This window comes from Rhamphochromis longiceps, linkage group LG10 (assembly GCF_057381845.1).
Source record: "Rhamphochromis longiceps isolate RC_006_pf linkage group LG10, R_longiceps_female_GT1.1, whole genome shotgun sequence".
Classification (NCBI taxonomy): domain Eukaryota; kingdom Metazoa; phylum Chordata; class Actinopteri; order Cichliformes; family Cichlidae; genus Rhamphochromis; species Rhamphochromis longiceps.
In genome coordinates this window covers 16,508,100-16,532,711 of record NC_140566.1, presented here as the reverse complement: position 1 = coordinate 16,532,711, position 24,612 = coordinate 16,508,100, and the positions used below count along the sequence as shown (strand labels likewise).

At 39.1% G+C, this 24,612-nt stretch overlaps 1 protein-coding gene across 1 annotated transcript in view; it reads right to left on the bottom strand.

Annotated features, from left to right (window-relative positions):
- nrxn2a (neurexin 2a) overlaps positions 1 to 24,612 on the bottom strand; it is a 129,969-nt gene that overhangs the window by 40,077 nt on the left and 65,280 nt on the right. Inside the window, exon 16 of the mRNA XM_085420524.1 lies at positions 24,444 to 24,563. Within this exon, the coding sequence (XP_085276650.1) occupies positions 24,444 to 24,563 (120 nt within the window). The remainder of the gene's footprint in view (positions 1 to 24,443; positions 24,564 to 24,612) is intronic.

The following is a 24,612-nucleotide window of genomic DNA, read 5'->3' as shown; positions in this document are numbered from 1 at the left end:
TTGCCACATGATTAAAGACGTTTATTATCACTCTCGTTACACAAGTACAGCTGCGTTCAACACCTAGAATGAAAGGCACTGTTACAAAAACAACTTAAAACAAAATGGGAGAAAACACACATTTGAATACTCTTGTCTTGCTGCATTACTGTCATTACTGCGTTTATCCACTTGTGTAACACAGACAAAAACACTGAATCGTGTCTCTTTGTCACTTATGCTGGTGTTTTAACACTCAAACCTCTGGGCTGCTTTTGAAATCAATCCATCATTCACTCATTAACTACCGTCTAAGCAACAAATAGTAATTTACTCCCAAAGGAGAAGTAAACAAAGATTTTTCTGACATTTTGCATCATCGCTGACAGCTGTAGTGTTGCACAACTGTAATTTTCACACCCATCAAATATGATTCATTGAATCGTGAGCAGAAAGCCGCATCGAGCCATTAACACACAAAAAAGGAGGAATATGACAATCAAATAAAACCACAGAGGGCAAATGTAGTATGATAGTTAGCAAAAAAGTGAGTGATTTTAGACATGATGTGTGTCAATATCCATTTGTTGCATCCTCCTTCATTTAAGCTTAGCACTTAACATTAATTAGCACCATATTTCATGTGAGTGGCCACTAAATGAGCGGAGGTGGCAGGAACCAAGATGAGCGAATGCTTATGCTTCATTTATGCAATGTTGCCAGAACGGCAAGAACAAGAAAATCAGTCATTATTCTGAGATTTCAGGCAATACTTCCAAGATCCTCGCTCCACTGCTAACATTGTATTCAGACCAGATGCTTCTAATGTGTTATGTATTTTGGTGCAGTTTGGTGAGAACGGCTCTTGAACCAAATCGGCTGCATTACTTCACCTATTTTATTAATTACCGCAAATCGTGTGTGAAAAACAAAATAGTTAAATAATACCCTTTCAAATAAAGAATCGGCGTGAATGTCATGATCCTTAGTGTTGAAGGAGGAGTTATTTTGTTTTTTGTTTTTTTAACTGTGTGCTTCTTTCCACCAAGAGGCAGATACTGTCGGTATCTTCACTTTACACAAATGTTTTTCAGTGGAGTCTGAAGATAAACAGTTGTTTGCCTGCCCAATGCAGTTACTGTGAATCAATATTTAAAGATTTATATGACTTTGCAGCCTTGGCAGAGATACATACTGCACATTTAACTTGTATTTTTGTCCTGCCCTGTTCTTTAGCTGATTTTATCATAGTGACTGTTTATTTAAGATGGGAAATGGGTTTAGAGAGCGAAGTCTGATCCCTGTTGAATTAACTCTGAGCAAGTCATCAAGTATCGTTGAGTTGAATATTACAGACATACTTCTTTCCCCCCCCCTTTTTTTCTTTTTACAGGAACCAAAAAGAGATGTCAGATTCACAATATATTCATTGTGGGATGTCTTTTGTAGTACGCAGTATCGTTTTATGTGAAATAATGTGAAAGCCCCAGCAAAGGAAAACTAGAGTAACACATTAAAAAGTAACATTCTGGACTGCTCAGACTTTTTTTGTCTTGTAACGACTGATGTGGCAAATTGGTTTTGCATTTCACTGTTTTTGTTACTTTTTCAAGCAGCCTGTTTTTCTCCATTCTAATAATTTTTCCTATTTAACACACGCATGCACATACACAGGCATAGGCATATTAACAAAAAGAAAATCACGACAAATGTGCACAGTTTCTCTTTCTCTTCATTGGCCAGTTGCTGTGCAGGTGTTATTTGAAGATTTCCAAACCTAGTGTTGTGTTACTGTGCATGTAAAGCTACGCTAGAGAAGAAAGGAGAAAGGAAAACCTTTATGTCATCAAAGACGCACATTATTCTGAATTTGTGGGTGAAAAGAACATCACGGTGAAATGTAAACTGTGCCTTGGTAACAGATAAGTGTCTGTGAGTTTGGAGGACTCCAATTCACATTTTGAGAACGCCTCTTAAAGCTAAGTTTCCCAAATTGTGTGCTAAGACCTTTGAGGAGCAATTTGATGCTGTTACTATAGCTATGGGATAGCAAGAGCTAGCTTCTAGTTAATATGAAACTGATAGCTAGAGGGAATTAACAGTCTTGCTGTTGTTTGCATAGCAGAGAAGATACTAACATCAAATTGCTATGCAGTGATATACATAGTTAACTATACAAAAGGACACATGCACACTGGACAATATAACTCATGGTTGTAAGGAATTGCAAAGTGCTGGGCTTTTGTTTGCAATGCAAAAAGTGCTTTAACCAGTTACTTTTTTCAGCGGGTAACACTTTCGCTCTAAACTACATAAACAATTATTTATGCAAGTACCATTTGTGAAGGGATCAGATATGTGGATACCAGACCACATATTCGAAGATGACCTTTACTTTCATGTCAGCCACACTCATCCAAACCTTCGTGACTGTGTCTGGTTGTGCTGCCATCGTGTTGGCAAAATCTGTCCACAGTCAGACATATGAGCACCTGCCAAAGTACTCAAAACTGATTTTGTGCCACGTACCACTACAGTAGGTGTCACCAGCAACACTTTTTGCCCTGATGACACACACACAAACACAGATGCACAGCTAATTCGGAGCAGTTGATAATCACGCATTTCTTTTGTAAGCTGTGAAAAAAGAAAATGCACCATTTACTCTTAATTAAATATTCATTTATAATCATTTAAAGGAAAAATATATGTCAATCCTTAGCAAACAGCAGCATCGCCATCACTTTTCCAGTTTCCATCTTAATGGGGAAAATGTAAAAGTGATTGCCAGATGCCTTATTACTTAACATTTATCAAATGGTCATCAAGTGTTTTTTAAATTAGACCAACAGATAATAGTCCCAACACAAGCTGCAAATGAAAAAAATACTTTTTGTGACTGATGGCACAATCAAACACAAACTGCTATTTCTACAGTTCATTAACCTGACCTTAGGACAGTCCAAGTCAAATCACGAGTACTGCATCACTGCCCAAATAGCAGTGCTTACTGTGCATTGAAGACTGCACAGAGAATCAAATCGGGTGAGAAATGATTGCGTGTGTGTCCTAAATTTATCACTCGCATTACAACTGCGTCTGAGGAAAAATGCATAAGGGACAGCAGTCTACCTCACTGCAGGAAAGAAGCTTAACAGATCTTTTTATTATTCATTGAACATGAGCAAAGTGAGGGAGCAATCTATCAAAATGAATTGGGGGCAAAGAAAAAAATTGGAAGGATTTTCTTTTGCTGAGCATGCAGAGACTCGTCCATTGTTGCACAATGACCAGAGTTTGAGCCACGTATAAAGAAGTGGCGATGAAGACAAGGGGGTAGATAGAGAAAGATAAAATGAATGGAAACTGAGACGTGTTTTTTTTAAAAGAGATAATGAGAAACAGGTAAAGAGAGGTCATTTGCATTTGTGTGTCAAATGGAGAGGGTGTCTTCTGTGACAAAATGGTATCAAATTCACATATGTACAGTACTGTTGTATGTGTTAGCCAAGCATGCACGAGAAGGACAGCACTAATCTAGACCCAAATAATCTACCATCCAATGAGAAAATCACATTGCACAGTAATTTTTCATAAGAATATGCATTAAATACTTATTCCTACTCACTAAATTGCTAATGTGTTTAGATAGGTGGATCTTTGCATACACATCTTAATATGAAGCACATTAAGTCACAAGTTGTGCTGTATAACCACTCTTTGGATTTGCCTAAAGGTGTAGTAATTACTTTACCAATCATCCTTCTAAATTGGGTCTGTGTGGACCCATCAGTCCCATGTTTTACGACTTTGTCAATTCATTCCTAATCATGGGCCATTCTCATCGCTTCCATTGTGCCACTGTTTTCTATTTCTGCTTTGATTTGATGGGTTTTTAAAAAATGTCTGGGGGTCCCGGGGGATAAAGTCAAAAGCACATTTACAGTATGTTGTTTTAATTGAAATATTTTTTTAAAAAAAATATTTGCCATGGATCCTATAAAAAAGAGAGCTGATACTGCTGCGTCATAGCAGCAATGACACTCATGGAAGTGAGGAAATAGCATCTGTTTGTTCCCTCTGTAAGATGCCCTGAGCATAGCAGGAGGGGTCCTATGACTGCCTGTAGTGCATGTTTAGCTTTAGGTTTTTTTTAGTTTTTTCTGGTCTCTGTACAACCATAGACAGAGCTTGGTTGACACTGGGCAGACAGGATTGCACTTTGTCACTCATAACATTTATGGACAGACTTTCTAGGTGCAGCCAATGTTCGGAGGGAGGAGGATTCAGTGGTCTCATCCCAGCCTGCACTGGAGCAGCTGAGTCTGAGGCAGATGGGATGAGAATTAGCATCTCAAAGTCTTAGGCCATGCTTCTCATCTTCAAATGGGTGGCGTGACAACTAAAAGTTGTTCCAGATGGAGCGATAGTGAGTGATAGTGAGTGAAAAAATGAGATTGTGGATAAAATCAAAAATGACCTTCCTCTAAAGGGTGTCTGAGTTATCTTTTAGAGATAGGGTGTAAGGTTTGGTGGTTTGGGAGAGATTCAGGGTAGAGCTGCCACTCCTCCAAATCAAAAGGAGCCAGTTCAGATGGTATGACCAGGATGCCTCCTGGGCACCTTTTAGGCGAGGTGTTTTGGGCATGTCCTAGGGGAAGGAGGTGAGGAGGCCCCAGGGCAGACCTAGGACATGCTGGAGAGATTAGACTTCAGGATTGGCTGGTTGTGCGTTTATTTCAAGTCTTCTATGTGGGAGTTAAAATGACCCTGGCTGTTTTTTATCATATGAATACAGCACAATTAATGTTAACTAATATGATTGAAAACTAAATGACACCAGAGTCAAATGAATATAAATACGCTTTTTAGTAATAATTGTACTTGGGATAAAAGCTGCACGTTGTGGTAAAGAAAAGGATAGACTGTCCTTTTGCTAAATATGAAAATTGACTGTAACTTTGCAAAAAAACCAATAATAATAACAATCTTTTTTTAATCTTTAGATGACATTAATTACATACGTAGAGCTTTAAGAAGAAATACGTTTTAAAATGTTATTGTGCTATTATGATTGCTTCTCACAGAAAATTATTATTCCATAGTACATGTATGTAAAATATGTAGGAAACATAAGGATTAAGAGTATCTTATTATTGTCTAAAAAATATATGTATATTAAATATTCTGCACTTGTTTTACAGCCTGTAAGGACAATAACCTTACAAATACTAAGTGAAACTATGTATTAAACTTTCTAAAGTAATTAATTTGTTAATCAAGGAGGCACAACGACATTTGACAGACCCCTCAAAATAACATGTGCTAGATACAATGGCTGTGACTATTATAGCTATTCACAGCACTGCAGCTGTCTGAGTGCCTTGTTACTCTATACCGTTTCCATAAACGAATCTCCTGAATGCCAATTTTATATGGATCGTGAGTTTTAATAGGTTACAGAAGTGGGTAGGGAAATGTGAAATACTTGAACATGAGCTTTTATCAGGCAACAGTGGCGGCTCCAGCAGCTGAAGACGGCAGCCAGTTGTGCTTGCCTGAAGGAAAATGACAACAGTTGTGACCTCAAGTATAGAAATGACATAGAAATGCATCCAGAGTGATGCACAGTCTGCCAATCACATAATGCTATGAGAAGACTTTCTTTTTTTAAATACAGAATGCCATGCTGAGTTTTCTGTTGTTGCTGTTGTATGATCTATGGTAATAAAGTCATAAACGTGAAGAGACAATATGTAAAAAATGAAAAGAGCATGCAATAATTTTAAAATGATCTAAACCCAATTCTTCCTTCAAAACTGAACAAATGCAACATATCAAAAGCTAAAAATGATTGAACGACAAAATTTTAACACAGATTACTTTGAACGTAAGGTAAGCAGCATTTTCTCTTGTGACTTATGCATTTTTACAACTACTTCATCACATCCTTTCCTCATTGTAGAAAACTACAAAATTTTGGGAACTAAAGCACCGTATGAAAGTAATATGAAAACTCTTCACATTATTATTTGATATAGGGTTTTTAGCCACTCAATGGTTTTAATTTTAATTTTTATAATGAGCCAAATGTTTTTGAAGACTCTTTTAAAGGGCTGAATGTATTACAGCTAAAAGCACTTTTACAGATCTGCAAGTTACCTATATCAGCGGTTCCCAACCTTTTTTGCGCCACGGAGCGGTTTAATGTCAGACAATGTTTTCACGGGCCGGCCTTTAAGGTGTCGCGGATAAATACAACCAAATAAAATGATAGGACCAAGACAAAAACTGTGTAATAAATGCGAATTCACTGTGTAATTGCTGTGGTAATGTGTAAATATTTCTTTCAAAATAAGACACAACTACAACACGGGAAAAGACCCAGAGAAACCGAGTTAACGATAAAAACCATAAATTTCGCACCCCAGCCTCAACTCTCGCGGCTCAGTACCAAGCGACTCATGGACCGGTACTGGCCCGGGGGTTGGGGACCTCTGACCTGTATCACAGATCCCAACTTTTGACCATTGTGTTGATAAAAAGCTGGATAGGTCTTTTGCTCAGGTAGAGGTTACAGTGACTGTGATTTCTAAAATTTGTAAGTTTGGATTTATCAAACCGCAGGATTCCCATTCATCTTAGTCCATTGTAAACAGCACTCTGTTTAGTTACTGTTTGGGTTAAAACACATCATATCACGATTGTATCCACATTTTCAAAAGCTTCAGTTTTTGGGGGCTATCTGGGTGACAACCCCATTTTAATATTTTCAATGTAGGCTACAAATGACTGTCTGCATACAAGGAGAAGGGGAAGGCATATCAGCAGGCAGTGAGAGAGAAGAAAAGGATCCAGTGTGGAGGTAAGAGTGACTCTTGTTGTGGGACTCTTTGCTGTCTCATAACAGCAAAAATTGTAGGTTACAATTTTAAAATTAGAATATATATTTTAAATTACAAGCAAATTTTTCAGTTTAAAAACTTGATATATAGTCTTTCTTCAGGTTCAATGTAGGGTTTAAATGTTTTACAAATTACTTCAGCATAACAACTTTTTTAGGATTAGTGTTGGATTCCAGACATTACATTAAAATGAAGAAAACAGTCTTGAATATTACAGAAGGATAAGACTGCATACAGACATATAGCTTTAAAGGTCAACTAAAATGGGCTTAACACCAATGAACTCTTTATATGTCCTTTGTTCTTGCTTCTGCTAGATTTTGATCTTTTTTATTTATGCAGTTTTGTGTATGTTAATGGGTAGGTGAGTATGCTAAGCCTAAAATCAGAATTTTCAGTGTGACAAGGTTGTCTTTTTATCTGGCTACATATAGTAACCTGGTATAACCTGGTACATAACCTGGTACTGGGTCAGAGTTTCAGTTTAAAATTGGCTTAAGGCACCACATTTTCACTTTTAATGACAATATGCTTTAAGTGCGATATAATTCATCAGCTGGCGAGATCTGTTTTATGCATGCACTGAGAAAGCTGCGCAGTGAAGTTACAGCAGTGCGAAAATGTATTTGCTGCATTGTCATGGCAATTTGCATGCATGTAAATGAATAAATATGTCTTTCTGCTTGACCTTAATTCTATGCCAAGTTTGCTTTAAACACATGAAATTGAAGCAGGTAGAACACACATTAGAACATCGATCTGACTATTTGTACGTTTTTATGAGATTGAATTGATAAAATCACTTTGACCTGACCTAACACTAACATGAGTTCCACAACTCCCTCCTTATGCTGCAGGGCAGTGTCAGACCTGAGTGCAGTAAGCATTCTATAAGTGTATAAAATGTAAAGTTTTAGCTCTCTAATGTATAGTATTCAATTATACCAGTTGCTTTAGATTAGTTCAGATATTATGATGGTTCAGCTTCGTAGCCCACGCAGGCTTCTGAAAAATGATGTAAAAAACACAATACATCATAACTGCATTAGAAGTTGCGCTTCCTAAATTCTTCATTACAGCGGGTCTAATTTTATTGAGCACCAAACAGAGTGAGAGCTTGATGTTGTAAGAGGAACAGCAATTGAATGATGTATAAGTGAGTGTGTCGCTGTGTCTTTGAGTGTTAGAAAGAGTGACAGAAAGAAACGAAGCCAGATAGAGGCAGTCTCTGTATCTGAAGGCCTCTGTGTGTGTGTGTGTGTGTGTGTGTGTGTGTGTGTGTGTGTGTGTGTGTGTGTGTGTGTGTGTGTGTGTGTGTGTGTCTCCGTCTAGCCTTTATGATGTAAACTGAATGTAACCTTTCTCCTCTCACACAGCCCCTGCAGTAGAGACTAGGAAGCCCCGGCCTACCCCCAGGAGCCAGCATAGACTAGCATTCATCAGAGGCTGAGCTGCTGCGTGGTCTGGATGTCAAGTGAAACCCACCGTGTTCCCATGGAGAGCAGGGTACAGAGGGACAGTCAGAGCAAAGTGGAGACTGACCACTTGGTAATCAAGTCTTGCATAATGTTTGTCCCAAAAATTGATAGAGCCTCACAGAGACTGTGCTGAATATCAGCCTGGAAATGAGAGAGTAAACAAAGGCACTAAACGCCAGTGCGACAGTTTATACTTTATCTTGTATCTCTACACATCCACTTCACTCAATATGAGCAGAAGTGCCAGGCCTCTTGCTAAGCCTCTGACTCCACTTTTACACCATTTACTGCCATAATTATATGTATTCTTGGTTACTTCACCTACAGGCGCATTATGATTGCTGTTACTTCTTTGGTTATTGACAAAGCAATTTAGAAATAAAAGCATTCTTTCAATAAATAGCCTTTATATGAAGATTATTTCAAAACATCCTCTTTAACAAATTGCCAGTTATTATAAAAAAAAAAGGAAAAAATAAGCTCTCCTCTCTAATGCAAATAGATCCTCGGTGGATATGACACTGTTCTAACTGCAGACGCAGCCTTCTGCTCAGCTCTTATGTTGTTATTATGGAATCTAAAACTGCCTATGGCTGTTTAAATCGGCCAGCACACCAAGGCTTTTTCAGGCTGATATAAAGCCTTCCTGATAGCTCTTTTAAGGGAATCTTTCAGTTTTATTGTTTGCTTATAATACGATAAGGTCTTTCCATGCAGTCTCCCCTTGACACACAAAGTGAGATGAAGCTGGGTAGCTATACTTATGTCTTTTTCTCCTGAGATATTTTTGTTAGGGAAAAAAATAAAATTCTTTGAAATAACTATTCCCATATAGCACTATAGACTGAATTTTTTAAAAGTCTCATTATCCGTGCAAGCACTTTTAGACTAACGGAGGCCTAACATGGGCAATTACATATAGATGAACAGAAGACTGCTGCAGCCATTTATGACCAACAATTTAAAACAGCAAACAGGCCAGTCAAGTTTCAGCGTTAACTGTGCCCTAAACCAGTAATCATGTTCTACATTATTTATTCACATAATTTCCAACCAGAATACTTATTTTCTGGGGCATCTCTGACATGATAGCCCAAATTTCTAACCGCTGCTATGTTATTGCTTGAAAAACTTTTTCTACAAATTTTGAGATACATTTTTAAGCGGGTAAGCGTTTTCTCTTCTTTTATGACTTGCCCTCCAGTTGATGTACTCCTGGCGTCTCCTTGAACCCAATTTTTCTTTTCCTCTTCAGTTTAATACATACTTATAATGACTTAGAAACTTTCCCAAATATTATCAAGCTTATTAAGGAATATGGCAAGTGTCAAATATAGCTTTATATTGTAATTTAATTATAAGCAATGTTTTCACCCTCACAAGTACAGAAGTCTACTCCCTGCAACCTATTTAAAGTGCAGCATTGGTGATTTTACATGTTTTAATTTGGACGGGAGGTGATTAAACAGCACTCTGTATTTAAATCCACAAGCACAACCTGGTAATTAGCAAAGCTCTATCTTTAAATAAGTCTTTTCTGCTTGAAGGAGCTGTCGAGCATGATGACATTAAGTCGAGTTCCACTAAAGAATAGAGTCAGTTACTTTTAACAAAGCAAGCGTTTAATACAGTCTGAGAAGATGATGCTTGAATTACAGGCACAGAATAATCCTTTAATGGCTACTTTCCCTCAGTATGCATTGGTTTCATGGACATAGAATGTTTGTTTGGTAAGAATTAATTCATCTAACCAAAAAATGTTAGTATTATTGAATAAATCATGGGTGGGTCTCGGAGGACAGACAGATTTACCTTATTATATTTTATTTACAGGCTACTGTGATGCAGTTGGATGATTCCAATGACTTCAAGGATGAGTTTTATATCAGATTATGAGACTCTAATAGCAATAAAATGTTAAATATTTAAGGTTGGACCAAATGCTAGTTGTAACTCGGCATATAAAAGCACAACTATTGTATCTTATAATTCTTGAGAGACTAAACCTATTGATGATATATATGATTTTTGGAATGCTGAAGAATTGTTGCTATCGATGTGATTTAGAGCAGCATGAATAGACTGTATACAGATGATGGATACGGCCTCCTGTTCTGAAATTTAAAGCAAAAAGTGCCTTCAAACTGTGGGGTGGGGGTTTCAAAAATGCCCAGTAGTGGGCATCTTCTATTGCTGCAAGAAGCCTGGCTTTTTACATCCACTGTTCTTGTTCTCGGGAACTCCAGTGCATGCGAAAAACAATGCTGGTCTTGCTAAGGCTCTACCACACCCATCCACACACGCAGGGCTTGGGGTGCAGGTATGTCACCAGGGTGCAGGGGAGGCATTCCCCCTCTGTCCCCTTCTGGCCGCCTGTGCCTCAATTTTATTCTGCAACCTAGACATCCACATTACTCACACTCTCACATAACACATACATATAGGGCCTTGGGGGTGGGCACGTTTTACAGCATCCAGAGGATGGTCGGTGTACTCCAACCCACCTCTGGCGCTGGTGCCCTACCCTCAATTTTAAATGCATATAGACACTACAGGTCTTCGGGAGGAGCCGTGCTGCTCTCTGATGTTTTAAATGCACTTCAGAACAGCACACAGCAACACTACATATGAGCGGGCGTAGGGAGGTTTGGGGTCTTCACTCACCCCGGTTCTGTTAGCCGTCAGGGATGGGGGGCTGGGAGGAGGTGCTGGCCGTCAGACTGGGGTCTGGGATGCGGGGCCTCCCTGCTACTGCAGATAAGGAGGTGGTCCGCTTGCCTCCACCCCAGAGAGAAGGGTAACATCTCCTGGGTCTAGGTGCGGCTTGCCCCTCTGGGGGCGGGGGTACCTGGACCTGGGATATAGAGTATGTTTGGGGAGTGTGACTATCTGTGCAGTGTCTATTTGTGTCTGTCTACACGTTGGGTGAGTGCCAAGTATTTGGTTGTGTATATGGGGCTGGGAATGCACGTTTGTGTCCGCGTGCGCCTGTTCGTCTGTGTCTATGGCTGTATCCCAATTCAGGGTCTGCAGCCTTAAAGTACGCAGCCTCAACGATCCTCAAGGGCCACGTACTCAAAGACCGCTAAGGCCAGAAGTGCGAGGCTTGTAAAATGGGACGGTCTAGCCTCCGTTGTGCTGCCCAGGTTGCCTAGCAACCATGATACTAACAGCTGGAAACGTGTCATACAGCTTTGTTTGACAGAAATGAAGGAGAAAATCTTTTGTTCATTTGTTTGTTTCTTTCTACATGAGCTTTGATCATTCTCTGTAAGATTAAGCTCAGCTATTGAACGGTGTATATTTTAAAGTAAAGGCTTTAAAACCAAGTTAGTACAAACTTCACTAATGTCACATAACTATGCCGACATGTTGCCAACAGTAATGTTTTAATGTTCTGCGTTATTAAACATTTGCACATAAATAAGTGACATAATATTCAGTACTTACTTAAAGTTTACTCTTCGGCCGCCCCTCATCCGCCGTTTTTTTTCGGCGAAATTATCCACACCCACCGCCGCGCTATGCATTCTGGGATATGTTGGGCCACGAAGTCTACACTGCCACAGCCTTAAAATTCAGGGATATGAAGGACGCATTTCAGGGCTGCATTTCGAGCAGCCTTTGAATTGGGACAGCCTTCGGCGCGCCGCTGTGACGTAATCGGCCTTGAAATGGGGCCTTTAAGGCTGCAGACCCTGAATTGGGATACAGCCTATATGTCAGGTTGGGTCTTAGACTCAACCTCTCTGGGTACATCTCAGGCCCTCCTAAGTACGGAGGCCTATCTCCCCTCACCACACTCCCTGCCAGTGGCTGATGCCCTCAGACGTTGGTGTGTTGGTGGTTCTTGTCGACTGGGGCTGGGCACACATGTATGTACCGGCTCACTCCTGGTGGCCGATTGGCGGGGCCTGGCGCCTGTGGCCCGGCTGGGCCCCTTTTGGGGGGTGGGATGCCCTCAGGCCTCTGGGCCTGAAGCCTGGTTCTCTCTGGCACAGCTGGCTGCCGGCAGAGCCCGTGGGCACGCCACTGCAACCCCCTCTGGCCTCTGCTCCGTAGCTGCTGGGTGACCTCTCGTTTGGGGCTCTACTCAGCTCTTCCCAGGACGGTGGCACGGTTCCCCCCCCTTTGGTGGTCCTCCTCGGGTCCTCGTACTCTGGGGCCTCTGGATGTCTGGGGCCTGGATCTCCTCCATACCTGCTTCATACCCTGGTGGACGGGGCTATGGCTCCCCACACTCCCTAGCTGATCGTTACATGGAGAAACCTTTGGAATACAAGCATGCTGATCCACACAGGTATGCACACAGGTGTACACACAGGTGTTCACAGACGCGGACTACACCCTTCATGGCTGCTGCCTCAAAGCACATTGTGCGCTGTCTATCTTGCGTGCTGCACAATAGCGTTTAATATTTAGTATCTACTGTTATCTACTGCTAGCTAGTTTATTGTGATGGTGCTGTATTTATTATGTTGCTCTTTTTTTGCTTACTTTCTCTTCTGTTTTTTTTTTCTCCATACAGGTGATCCAGGTGTTTTGTTTGTTTTTCTTTCTTTCTTCCCCCCCCCTTTCTCACCGTCTCTTCTCCCCTCTGTTTTTCTTTCTCTCCCTCTCTTTCTTTCATTCTTTCTCCCTGTCCTATCCCCCAGTCATGTCTGTCCCGTTTGTAGCAACCGAAAATAAAATAAATACATAATTATAATAAAGGTCAATCAAATGGACCAATATGGCAAGGCCATGATGATCCACTTGGTAAAATAAATCTGTTTGGCATCTTTCTCGGCCTTAAGACAACAATTCTGATGGCTAAAGATCCAAACAGGACACACACGAAAAAAAAAATGCCCAGCAGTGGGCATCTTCTATTGCTGCAAGAAGTCTGGCTTTTTACATCCACTGTTCTTGTTCTCAGGAACTACGGTGCATGTGAAAAACAATGCTGGTCTTGCTAAACTGGTTGTGGCTTTCAGTTTTTGTAACCACGTGCAGGTTGCATGGTTGGCATGGCTGGATTGAAGACATGACCCATGTCAAAGCATACATCAGTGCAGAAGATCAGAAATTTCCAGATTATACAGAGGGAGATGATGCAAACTTTGAAAAACTTGAAAAAGATTTCTTTCCTTCTGGTTTCTACTTCTTCAACTCCTATATCAGCGATTTTGCCTGAGTTGGGACAGTGACTCAACCAGTCATCTTCATTTAAAAAACGAATACGATATCATGAGCATCATCTTATTTCATTTTTAGACTGGTAAACACTTTTCTGATGAGTGTTGATTTCTTTGACAACCCTAATTACTATTTACTCTACAACTTTTGTTGTTGTTACTTTTTCAAGTAAGCCATCCATTGCTGTTAAAATGTTGCTGCATTTTTCCTGTCGCAAAAGAAGAAGAAGAAAAGAAAATCCCTGATACATTCACAATACTTCAGTCTCCTTCTGACTCTTTGCTATAGCACAGTGTATCTGGTTGTACGGCTGTGACAGCTTAGCATGCTAAGGTCAGCTTTCAAAATGACTGAAAGGCCATTACATTACAGAAGTATTTGCATTATTTTGTGCTGAGTTGATAATCAGTGTCTGTCAGCCACTAAGGAGCTCCACTGCATATATTTAAGAAAGAACAGAAAACTAAGTGCAGCTTCGACACACTGGTGGGCTGCTCTGATGGACAATGAATTGCCAAGCTTGTTTCTGGTTATGTGTTGGAGAAGATGTAGCATAAACTCAGATTGCAGTGAAGTATAATCAGTGCGCATCAGTGTACAGTAGGCTACTCACTCTGTATATCATAATCAACATGCACAAGTTAAATTTTGTAGGGATGTAATGAAAAAAGTACTATGAGTTACTTCTCTTGGTAGGTTATGCTGTAATGCAACAATAATGTAGGAGTAATCATCAAGTTACTTTTAAAAGTAATGTTTTGCAAAACTGCATTTTATATATGCTATGGTGAAATTCCAAACAAGCTCGTATAAAGCACAAACACTAGCACAGGACACTGAGAAAACTCCATTAAAACTCATAAAAGGTATGAAAATACAACTCACGCAAGAAGGGCCACTTGTTGTTGTGAGTCCAAACAATGGCGCCGTAGCGATGCTAGATTGCTTCGCGTCACTTCCAAATGCAGACAATGTAACTGTGGTTTGAACTCCTTGGTAGACAGAGTGAGTGAAGTGTGTGTTATAGAGGTTTGGATATTTCTCCTAACTCTGTTAGTCAGTGTGACATTGGCAGAAGATTGAACTCCCTCTCCAGCAGTCAGTGTTTGCAGGGTGAGTCATAAGAGACCATGACTAATCATGAAATAACCTGTCGCATATCTGAGCGAAACTGGCAGTGTGGCTTGTATTTTCCAATCTGTCAAACATAGCTTAGCACAGCCTGTTTCTGTTTGCATTCTAATGAGCTATCAGCTTGCATTAAATTATCCTGATCCGTGACACGTTACCCAGAGGTTGCAAGGGGTCAGAGAAGCAATGTCTAGTTGCCTTAATGCTCTTCAGTCTCCACGCTGAGCATGTAAAATCTCCAAGTATAAAGCCTCACTAGCTGCTATGTCAGCCTGTGATTGATTATTTAACGAGAACCAAGCTATAAGACGGATTAAGTGCTGGAGCAAAGAAATGGTTAAATAGATATTTTGACCTCATGAATGATCAAAGTCAAGCCACCACTGAAGTTGACTATGAATGTAAATTTTATATAAATCCATTTAACAGTTTCAGAATATTTCAGTCCGGACCAAATTATTGCACCTACTGGTCCATAGGCAGAAGCTGCTATGCCCAGAGCTACACCTTAAAATGTTTAACAAATACCTTATATGATTTTACCCAAAAAGTGTCATTACTAATGATATCTTTTTATAGATATACTATAGATATACTGAGGTAAAAGCATAAAGTATATGATACTCAACTTCTTATGATTAAAAACATTAACAAATATCAATTATTGACACCATTACAATGTGCAAAGATGCACAGTATAGATTCCTGTGTACAACTTCATGAATGTGTTGTTGGTGGTCAAAGTTCACCATGTTCATTTTTTACATTTTACATTTCCAAAAAATGTCAAAACTTCTAGAGCAACGTGGAAAAAACAGAACAAAAACAAAAAAACAACAGTAGCTTTATTTGTTTTCTATGCAGTTTTAATTCAAAGATGTCAGACTGTGTCTGCCCTTTAGATTATTGTTGTTCAGTAATAATTGAATGTAGCACATTTGCAAATGATTAATTTCTGATAAACACCCTGGTAGGTGCACCAGAAACCACTGATTGGTCACAATCAACGCAACATTATCACCACAATCTAAAGACAGAAAAGCAGCATCTCTAAGGGAGCAGATTTCACTGGCTGACTGGTCAGGTCGCACTTCCTAGCTCACAATGTTTTATACAAGATGGAAATAAATCACTCAGAGTTATGTGAATGGGCTACTAGTGCTATTGATCCCACTAGGAATCAACACCTACTTTGTTTTTAGAAGAGCATCAAGCACCATGCTTAGAGGTTTAATCTCAATGACAAAAAACACACAAAAAACAATAAAGAAAATAGAGAGACAGGCCATCTATAATGACAATACAGTGGCTGAAATCTTGAGTGTGACTGTGCTTCATTTCTTTTCTACTTTTGAGGGTAGTCAAAATTGCAAAATCATTTAAACTCTCAAAGTAAATGTCTAAAGGTACATGGATAAAAAACAAAAAAAAATCAATTTAAGTGTGTTCATGTGTTGTGCAATTCAATATTACACTAATCTAGAGAAACGCCAATGTACTAAGAAACATGAAATTGTGAGCACTTTAAGCGTTCCCAGCTGAACAGCAATCCATAAAATCACAGTCTTCTGTCTGGAAGGGCGTCAACAGTTGAGAACATTGCTACCTGAATGACAAACACTGGGGTGACTACTTTTGTTTTGACTGACGGTTTTATGGGTATTATAGTCTTTGCATAATTTCTATATTTGTACAGTAGTGCCTAATCACACTGAACAGCACATGTTTCTCTGTTTGAGGAGTTTGTACCCTGTCACACAAACCTTTGGATCAAAGACTTCAGACCCCTTGGTAATCTCTGTTTGCTAGTGAAAAATGTGCATTCTCCAACATGGCTGCTGGTTACGTGAAATTAGTCACAAAGATGGTCCTCCACCAAAAACCTCAATGTGACTGCTTTGGTCGATTGAAGGTTGCCCTGGTTGGCTGCAGCTTGCATGGGAGACACCAACTTGCCTGTAAACACCCGCTGAGGAGTAGAATAAAAGTTGAAAACCTGCAACCATGTTGGCTGCAGAGGTAAAGCCCACTTTTTACTCGTGAACACTCTACGTTTCTGGTTTGTGTTGCACTTTCTCAAGTTGTTGGTTTTGCAGGCAAACTGGTGTCTTCTATGCATACTACGGGTAACTGCAGCAATCTGCCAAAAGTTCTAGATCCATGTCACTGGGACCTTACTAAAGTTGGACTTATGGTCCCACCTTTGTGTCCATTCATGGACCTCTTAGGTGATACAAAGAGGATTGTCATGCAGTCCTTCAATAAGACAATTGAGGTTAATCTCTGTGCTGCTAAATGGCAGTTGGTGAAAAAGTTAGCTTGAATAGGAAATCGAATCACAGTGAAGTTCATGAAGAAGAAAAAGTGTGAATTTCTTCACTACAAAGAATTTCTTGGTCTATTATCTATTAAAAGTTTAAGGACAAACAAAAGCTGAAACTTCAAAAAGCTAGCCTCCTTTAGCAGCTGTTCTACATATTTTTCTACATATTATGACACCAGCTCTGCAAAGCCTTGTCTAGTGTCAGCACAGTACCATGACCCTGACGAGTTCTTTTAATTTTGTTTTTATTTTTTAACTCTGGTTAGCAAACAGCTTGTAGGTGTCTTATAGCAACCTTCTGGCAATAGCAACACTTGAATACTGTATTACCAAGTGTGTGAAAAAATATAAGTGAATATGTGTTTTAAAAGATAAAACAAGAAAAAAAATACTAAAATAATTTATAATTTCATGACTATTGAAAAGTGCAAACATAATTTCAAGACACAATTTCAATAAGTAAGGAAGGAAGCAAATGAAGGAAAGGAAAGAAGGAAAAGCAATGCCATTAGGTGAAAAGTTCAGGCTAAGGGGACTTTTTAGATGTATTTGTCTGGTTGTTAAACTATTTAGCAGATTAGATGTGAAAAGTCCGTTTTTCATGAGGCTTCACTTTATATTTTATTTCATTTAGTCCTTTTATAGCTCTTTTAATGCCATCCTCTGACATTTGAGGTAAAGGACATTTCAAACGGATCAGATCTGATTTGTTGTCCCCTGAGCCTGTTTGGTGTTTGAAAAGTTAAAATACCACACAGAAATGGTAAATATGACGGTCTCAGTTTAGTAAATTGGAAGAAACAGGCTAACCCCTTGGTGTCCCATATACAAAGATAAGACATTTTTCACATGCACACATGTAGTTGCTTTAGTTTGTTGACAGCTTATTAAACAGTGTGAGTCACTGTGTCGCTGTCACTATGAGCCTTAACATAGTGCACTATCAAGCATCGCTGATTAGAGTGAAAATTTTATCTATTTATTCACCGAGCAGCTATTTTCAAAATAATGGCAACACTGGCACAAATCGGAAGACGGACCGATTAGCAATTAATCATACTTATTAGTGGGGTTTTTTTCTATTTGCAAAAACATGCCTGTGACATATTGCTGCCCTTGAGAGAAAATCACTGAAGTATAACACAGAAGACAACAAAGATATTTTTAATGTGAGAAACTGCAAGGACATAAGCCAAAATCAGTTAAAGGGGGCATTACTCCCTCAGGTGCTTGACTTCTTTTCACATCTATGTAAATGTCAAAAGTTTTGCAGTTATGCCTAAAAGGCTACAAAGCTGTAAAAATGCCCTGAGTGGTCAGACATTGACCTTTGGTGTATTTCACTGGAGGAGGAAATATTTAAAGAATTACAAAGATTAAAGAAGTGCTTCCTGTAAATCACAGGTGAACCTTTATGACCCTGTAAGCTCTGCCAGTCAATTACACTCTGTTTAAGCTTTTCTACCTCTTTAATATAGCTGCAGGGAGCTATGCCAGCAGTCTGAGGCCCAGGATTTAGACATGACTCACACAGGGCAGAGATCTGTCAGGAATGATATTTTATAATAGAGACTCTAGAGCCAACAAAGGCAGATGTCTGCTAATAAAGGGCATCTAAAGACAGTGGTTAAGTGTGCATAATTTCTATATGGTAAAAGTTAATAGAAAATTATAATATGTTAAAATGATCATGAATTGACCAACTGAAACAGCCCATAGAGAAATCTAATCACAAACATTCATTCATTATAAAAAATTGATAATACAAGTATTTTTCTCATTCTAATCCACAAATAGAAAGTACTTCATGTGTTGGTTTGCGGTGCGTCTTAGATCTGTGGTGTCAAACAAAACCCCTTGATTTGAATTTCATTTTGAAGAATAATACAAAGTGGTAGCGACACAAATTGGCTGAGTAGGGTGGGTAATAAGGGAAGATTTTCTTCGTGTGGCTAAAAAAAACCACCTGCCCTTTGAGAGCGCTATGTGCTGGCACATGATGATAAACAAAACAGTCCAGGTGGTTTGTGCCAAATGTTCTCCCTTATAGGCTGTAGGACATTACAACAAAACACCTTTATGTTTGGATACTAGACTCTTTCAGCGAAGGCTGCTGTATGTCACTGGGACATAGCCAGGGTCCAGCTTTCCTCTACAGTGATGATCATCAACAAAAAAGCTGGGTCAGCTTGACACAGATGTTTTGCTCTCTGTGGAAGTTTGACTTCCATGACGAAATCGCAGGTGACTAATGCAAGTGGTTAAAACACAACTTCCAGGATGATCTAAAAATCACAGCTGTGCTTGAAAACGTGCACGAGGAGACGACCTTCAAGGAACTGAATTGTGGTCCAATTAAATCAGGCATGCTTTGTTTTTTGTGTAGGAAGTCAAATTTAATTCAGTCCCTTAATAATTCTAAAATCCTATAGCTGAAATATTTGAATTGAATCCATCGTCGGGCCTTTACGTGACAACTCTGCGTGTTCTCCCCACACACAGTCATCTATCAGAATGAGTATTAAGGTGAAATAAGAAACAAGGAGTAAAACCTTGCATGAACAGACATCTGTCCCATGGACAGAGACGTGTTTTCAGCAATGCATTAGCTATTATTAATTTCTGTATGCAGCTGGCAACTGCAAGATGTTGTACAATGGTCATGATGTAACTGAACTTGGACTTGAACCACTCAAGGTAACTGCAGAAGGACTTCTTTCACAAACTTCTGCATTCAAGCAGATTCATCAATCATACAGGACCGCTCTGTCCCAGCACGTAATGTTATATGACGGTGGTTGGCTTGAAAAATAACATTTATTTATTTTAATCCCATCCTGGTTTTACAACATCTAATTAATGTCTGCATAAATGCCACTGAATCTGATTGGTCTGAGTAGTTGGAACTGTGAATTCAATGGTGTATCTCTGTTAAACACAATATAGTCTCTTTTAATCTGACTTAAATTGAAGTGAAGTATACACAACTACCCATCTTTTTACAGAAAGCGAGCACAGTCAATTTCACTTTAGAGTTCAAGACTAAAGTGAATGAATTATACTGTAATTACTAAGGCCTTTCAAACAAGTAATGTATAAATGAAAGCTCTGGATTTTTAAATTGCAGCCTTATTAATATGTCAGCTTTATAATGTTTATGTTTCTCACAGAAGGGACGAAAGGCACAGAGGTCAGGTTTCCAAGAGATACAGTATGGTGATGGATCCCAAGCTAGTCCAAACCACTGACTTTAAATAGTCCAGATTTTGTAGTGTCTCAAAAGTCTATTCCTTATAGGTCACCAAGTTATGAACAGCAATATGTTTTCTTGAGCCTCTGTCCCGGAGTGCAAGATTAAGTCTGAACCTCTATCCTGGATTATCCTTGTGGCCTTTGGGACACACTCATAATCGAGAATGACTCCACCTGAAATGAAGGTCAAAGGGAAAATAGGATTTGACTGAGCAGTGAAACTTCCAGTTTTTCTGCTCTTTAGAGTGCATTATAAAAGATGACATGTCCCCCTTTTTCACTCTTTACATAAACACTTGAAATATAATTATATAAAAATAACCACTGGTTTTTCAGACGATGAATTTGTACGTAAAACTAATTAACAGTTTTTTTTAAATGTCATATTTCTTTAAAAGTTGCATTTGGTCTATTTCAAATCTTTTAATAAGTCTTCCAGTTTTGCAATTTTGATTTAATTCATTATATCTTGTTAGAAAGTAAAAGCTAAAGATAATGCTTGCTAACAAGGCACGTGCAACAGGACATGCTGTCTACTGTAACTTGCCTACATGCCTGGAAACTCTGTTTACTGTCTGCCTTTTATCCACAGGAATCAAACAATTCCAGCGAAATGCTGATTTACAAATTAACACAAAGGTGGGCTCCAATCTGCTAATGCTATGGTTATGTAAAGCCATGTCAGGTGGAATTTCATGTGCTAGTTCAGTGTGCGGGGGGCTTACTGTATGTCGGCTGGCAGAGTTTGACGAGGTGGGAGGACACAGAAGATTAGAGAAGAACATGGGGGAAGAGTCACGTTTAGTTAAAATAAACGGTTGTCCATTGAGCAATTGAACATTGTATTATTAATGTCACGCCATTTTTTTTTTTACTGTGTTTTCTTTTTTTTTAAATAAAGTTTAAATACAATGTTTAGACTGTGGTTGTTATGACAGAAATTTTTACTGAATTTTACTTGACATTAGCACAAGTTGAAAATGCTCACATAGAGTACATGTTTCCATGCACTCTGTCTCCACACACACACACACACACACACGTAATGAATATGCCAAAACAATTATCTGCCACTGCAGAGGTTAACCAATAATTACAGACTCCATATGTTTACAGAAAGAAACGTTAAAAATTGAGCGCAGTGCATCATTCTAAGTGATTTTGGTGATAAAACAATGACCTAGAGATAATTAGCCCAGATGTTTATAGCAGACTTGGTAAATTGCTCACTTTATATGAATATCAATGTACTGAGGCACAAGCTAACTGAGAAAAAATGAGTTGTCTGACAAGCCTCCAGACTTCTCCAACTTTGTTTCTTATGAATCCCCTCTTGGAAAAAAAAAACACAAAAAAACAAAAAAACAAATCTGATCAGTAAAGCACACCAGTCGTCTTTCTCTTTAATGGTTGTTTCTTGGAATATATAGCTGACCTTCTGCGCTGGTGCACAGATGCAGCAGACAAAGGTGGGAGGAGTAGATCTGGCTTTAATGATGGCGAGATAAACAAAGCAGCAGATTGTGGTTTGGATGAGACAGGCTTTACCATTTAATACTGATGATTACAAAAGACGGTCCTGCCTACGTGTTTGTTTGTGTATTCACATTATAGTCACATTTCCATTAGTTTTAATGACTTCAATGATGGATCAATGTGAGGTATGAGGCTTGTTATTTCCTCCGAGTTTGACTGATGTATTGGTTTGACCTTTGATATTGGCCAGCGATGCCATTTACCACCCGCATGATTGAGAGCCCTCCCTGAACACTGCTAGATGAAAACCCAAAACGCTGCAATGAAATTCTTTTCCCCCCCCCTTTTGTTGCTGAAAATGTTATTATTGCCGCTATCTAAAAAGTGTCTCTTTCACGCCTTTTACAATTACAGGAATACATTTCAGATAAGTGAACACAGAAAATTTGTGGGATAGAGAAATGAAAGATCTGAAACATTTTCTGTTGGCAGCTTCTGTCCTGAAAATCAAAACACACTGACAGAACCACACTGATGCATCCGACAGCTAGATCACGGAGTGCTTGCCTCTGTTGCAGGCTAACAAATATTGCTGTAAATGCACTCATGTCTGCAACACTCAGAAAAAGATGGTGTGAAGATTTAGCCGTAGGCAGCCATTTGAAATTCCAGCTCAGATGATGTGATGTGCATGAGACAAACTGCAATTACAGAAAAATATTGAAATTCCACTGGAGATGGTCTCTATCTGATGCTGGGAGGGGTTTTATCATGTGTCCTTTGAACATTTTGTCGATTGCCATAACGTCTCATGACTGGAATCCTTTCCAAGGTTAATAAAGATCAACAATTTGTTTTTGCTGTTGTTGTTTATGTAAGCGGACATGCTGTTTGCTTTGACAAGCCACGGCCGACTAGAAGTATTATCTGTGTGGAAAGGGAATCAACACAAATATCTGCAGTTCTAATGGATGAAAGAAGGAGGAGGAAGAAAAAGAAGAAAAAACCAACTCTTTAGAATCATTTATGTGACATGGAAAATGCAAGAATTTTTTTAACTTGCCGTATCAAATTAAGTTGTTTGATTAAGGGCTAATAATGCTGTGAACTACCAAGTAAATACAGGAGCAGTATTGCTGATACCAATACTAACACTACTCCTTTTAACTTATAATGGCAGTATATGTAAATGCGCCTGTCTATAAAACACTTACATTTGCTACAGGCTATAAATAAAACATAGTGCATGATAAAGGTATAGTTTTTTTATTTAAAAAATATTTATTTAACACAATCCAGTGGCCTGCATAACGAACTTAGAGGATAGAAACAAAGTATCGATCCAATCACACTAGTATCGATCCGATACCAATACCACCTTTGGTATTGATGCAATCAATATTTTCATTAGGTCCAATTCAAGCCTTTATTGAACAACAAATTCCTGCCTGTTCAAATGAAGTTACTGCAGAAACACTAAAAAGCACCAGCATATCAATCTGTAATACTAAGACATGCTGTAGCAGGTATTCAAACAGACTATATTCATATTTAAAATGACAATATCGTTTGAACTTTCACAAATCGGCGCAGTTATCCCGCTCCGTGACGTAGCACATTTAGATGTAAAACATAAAGCCTACAGTGGACAAACTACTGATTTTCAGATCTGTAGGCAATGACAGGAAGCACATTTGGCTGTGTATTTGTTAAAACTAGAAACTGTGGGAACAAGTGAAAGAAGAAGGCTGCTTGATGATATTAAGGTAAAGCCGGATAATCACCTACTCGAAAAAACACCTTATTTAGTGAGCTAAGCGCTCCACTTATGCTACACTCAGTGTAAACAGCCAACAGAAATTCGTTTATAATGATAATTGATGAGATGTGTTTTCCTACAATGTGAAGCTTCCCCTTACAAATTTGGCTTTCTTACACTCAGTGTTATTGCAAATTATCCTCTCACACTCGCCCTACAGCTTTCATAGCACATTGTCCTTTTCTTGCTTTAAACAACACACACCAGCACATTTGGATAATGATTACCGCAAAGACGTTTCTTTGTTACTCTAAATGCCTCTCCAGCAAATGAAGCCTAACTTACCCTGACCGATGAGCTCGAGGGGTATCGGGGGGGCTCCTGGTAAAAGTCGGGTCTTTTATATTTGATGTCGAGGGCCCTTTATAGTGAAAGCAGCAATCAGATGAGACGTTTGAAATGCGGTGCTATAACTTTGTTATGCACAATTACAGCACAATCGGCCCATTGAGTTAGAAATGTAATATATTACCATGCTTTCAAATGTAGGCACAATATATGCAAATTTTCATATTCACATGGTTTTTGACTAATAGGAATAATAGAGTCTTATTGTTATTCGCTTAAAATAGCTACAATATACAATGGAGGTTTGATTATTACATCATTATTGGAGTGATGACATGAATCCTTAGTTTCCGCTACTACCTTACAGAGCAGCTGGTTTCATTTTATTAAGGGCAATCCCACAATTAACATCCTCATTAATGAATTTTGCACATCTTTTCTTTCTTCCTGTAATCTTTTTAAAGCTCTAAAATCCAGTGACTCCATGAAAAAACGCCGTTGGCTATTCTTTTGAAAACAAATCATTTTCTTTGGCCAATTATTTGACTCTACGATCTGATCAGTAACATCTCAATCAGACTTTTCCCTGTGAGGTATAATACAGCTGCACTTACGGTCACTGCAGAAAGGCCCCCCGTAGGTGGTCATGGTGCAGTCACATGAGAAGCCCTCCCACAGCTGCAGGCACACTCCCTGGTGGTGGCAGGAGTCCTCTGTGCAGGTGGTGCTGGGACCTGCAGGGTATTTACAGCAGATTTACCAGCTGTTTTTCTGCCCCCACTT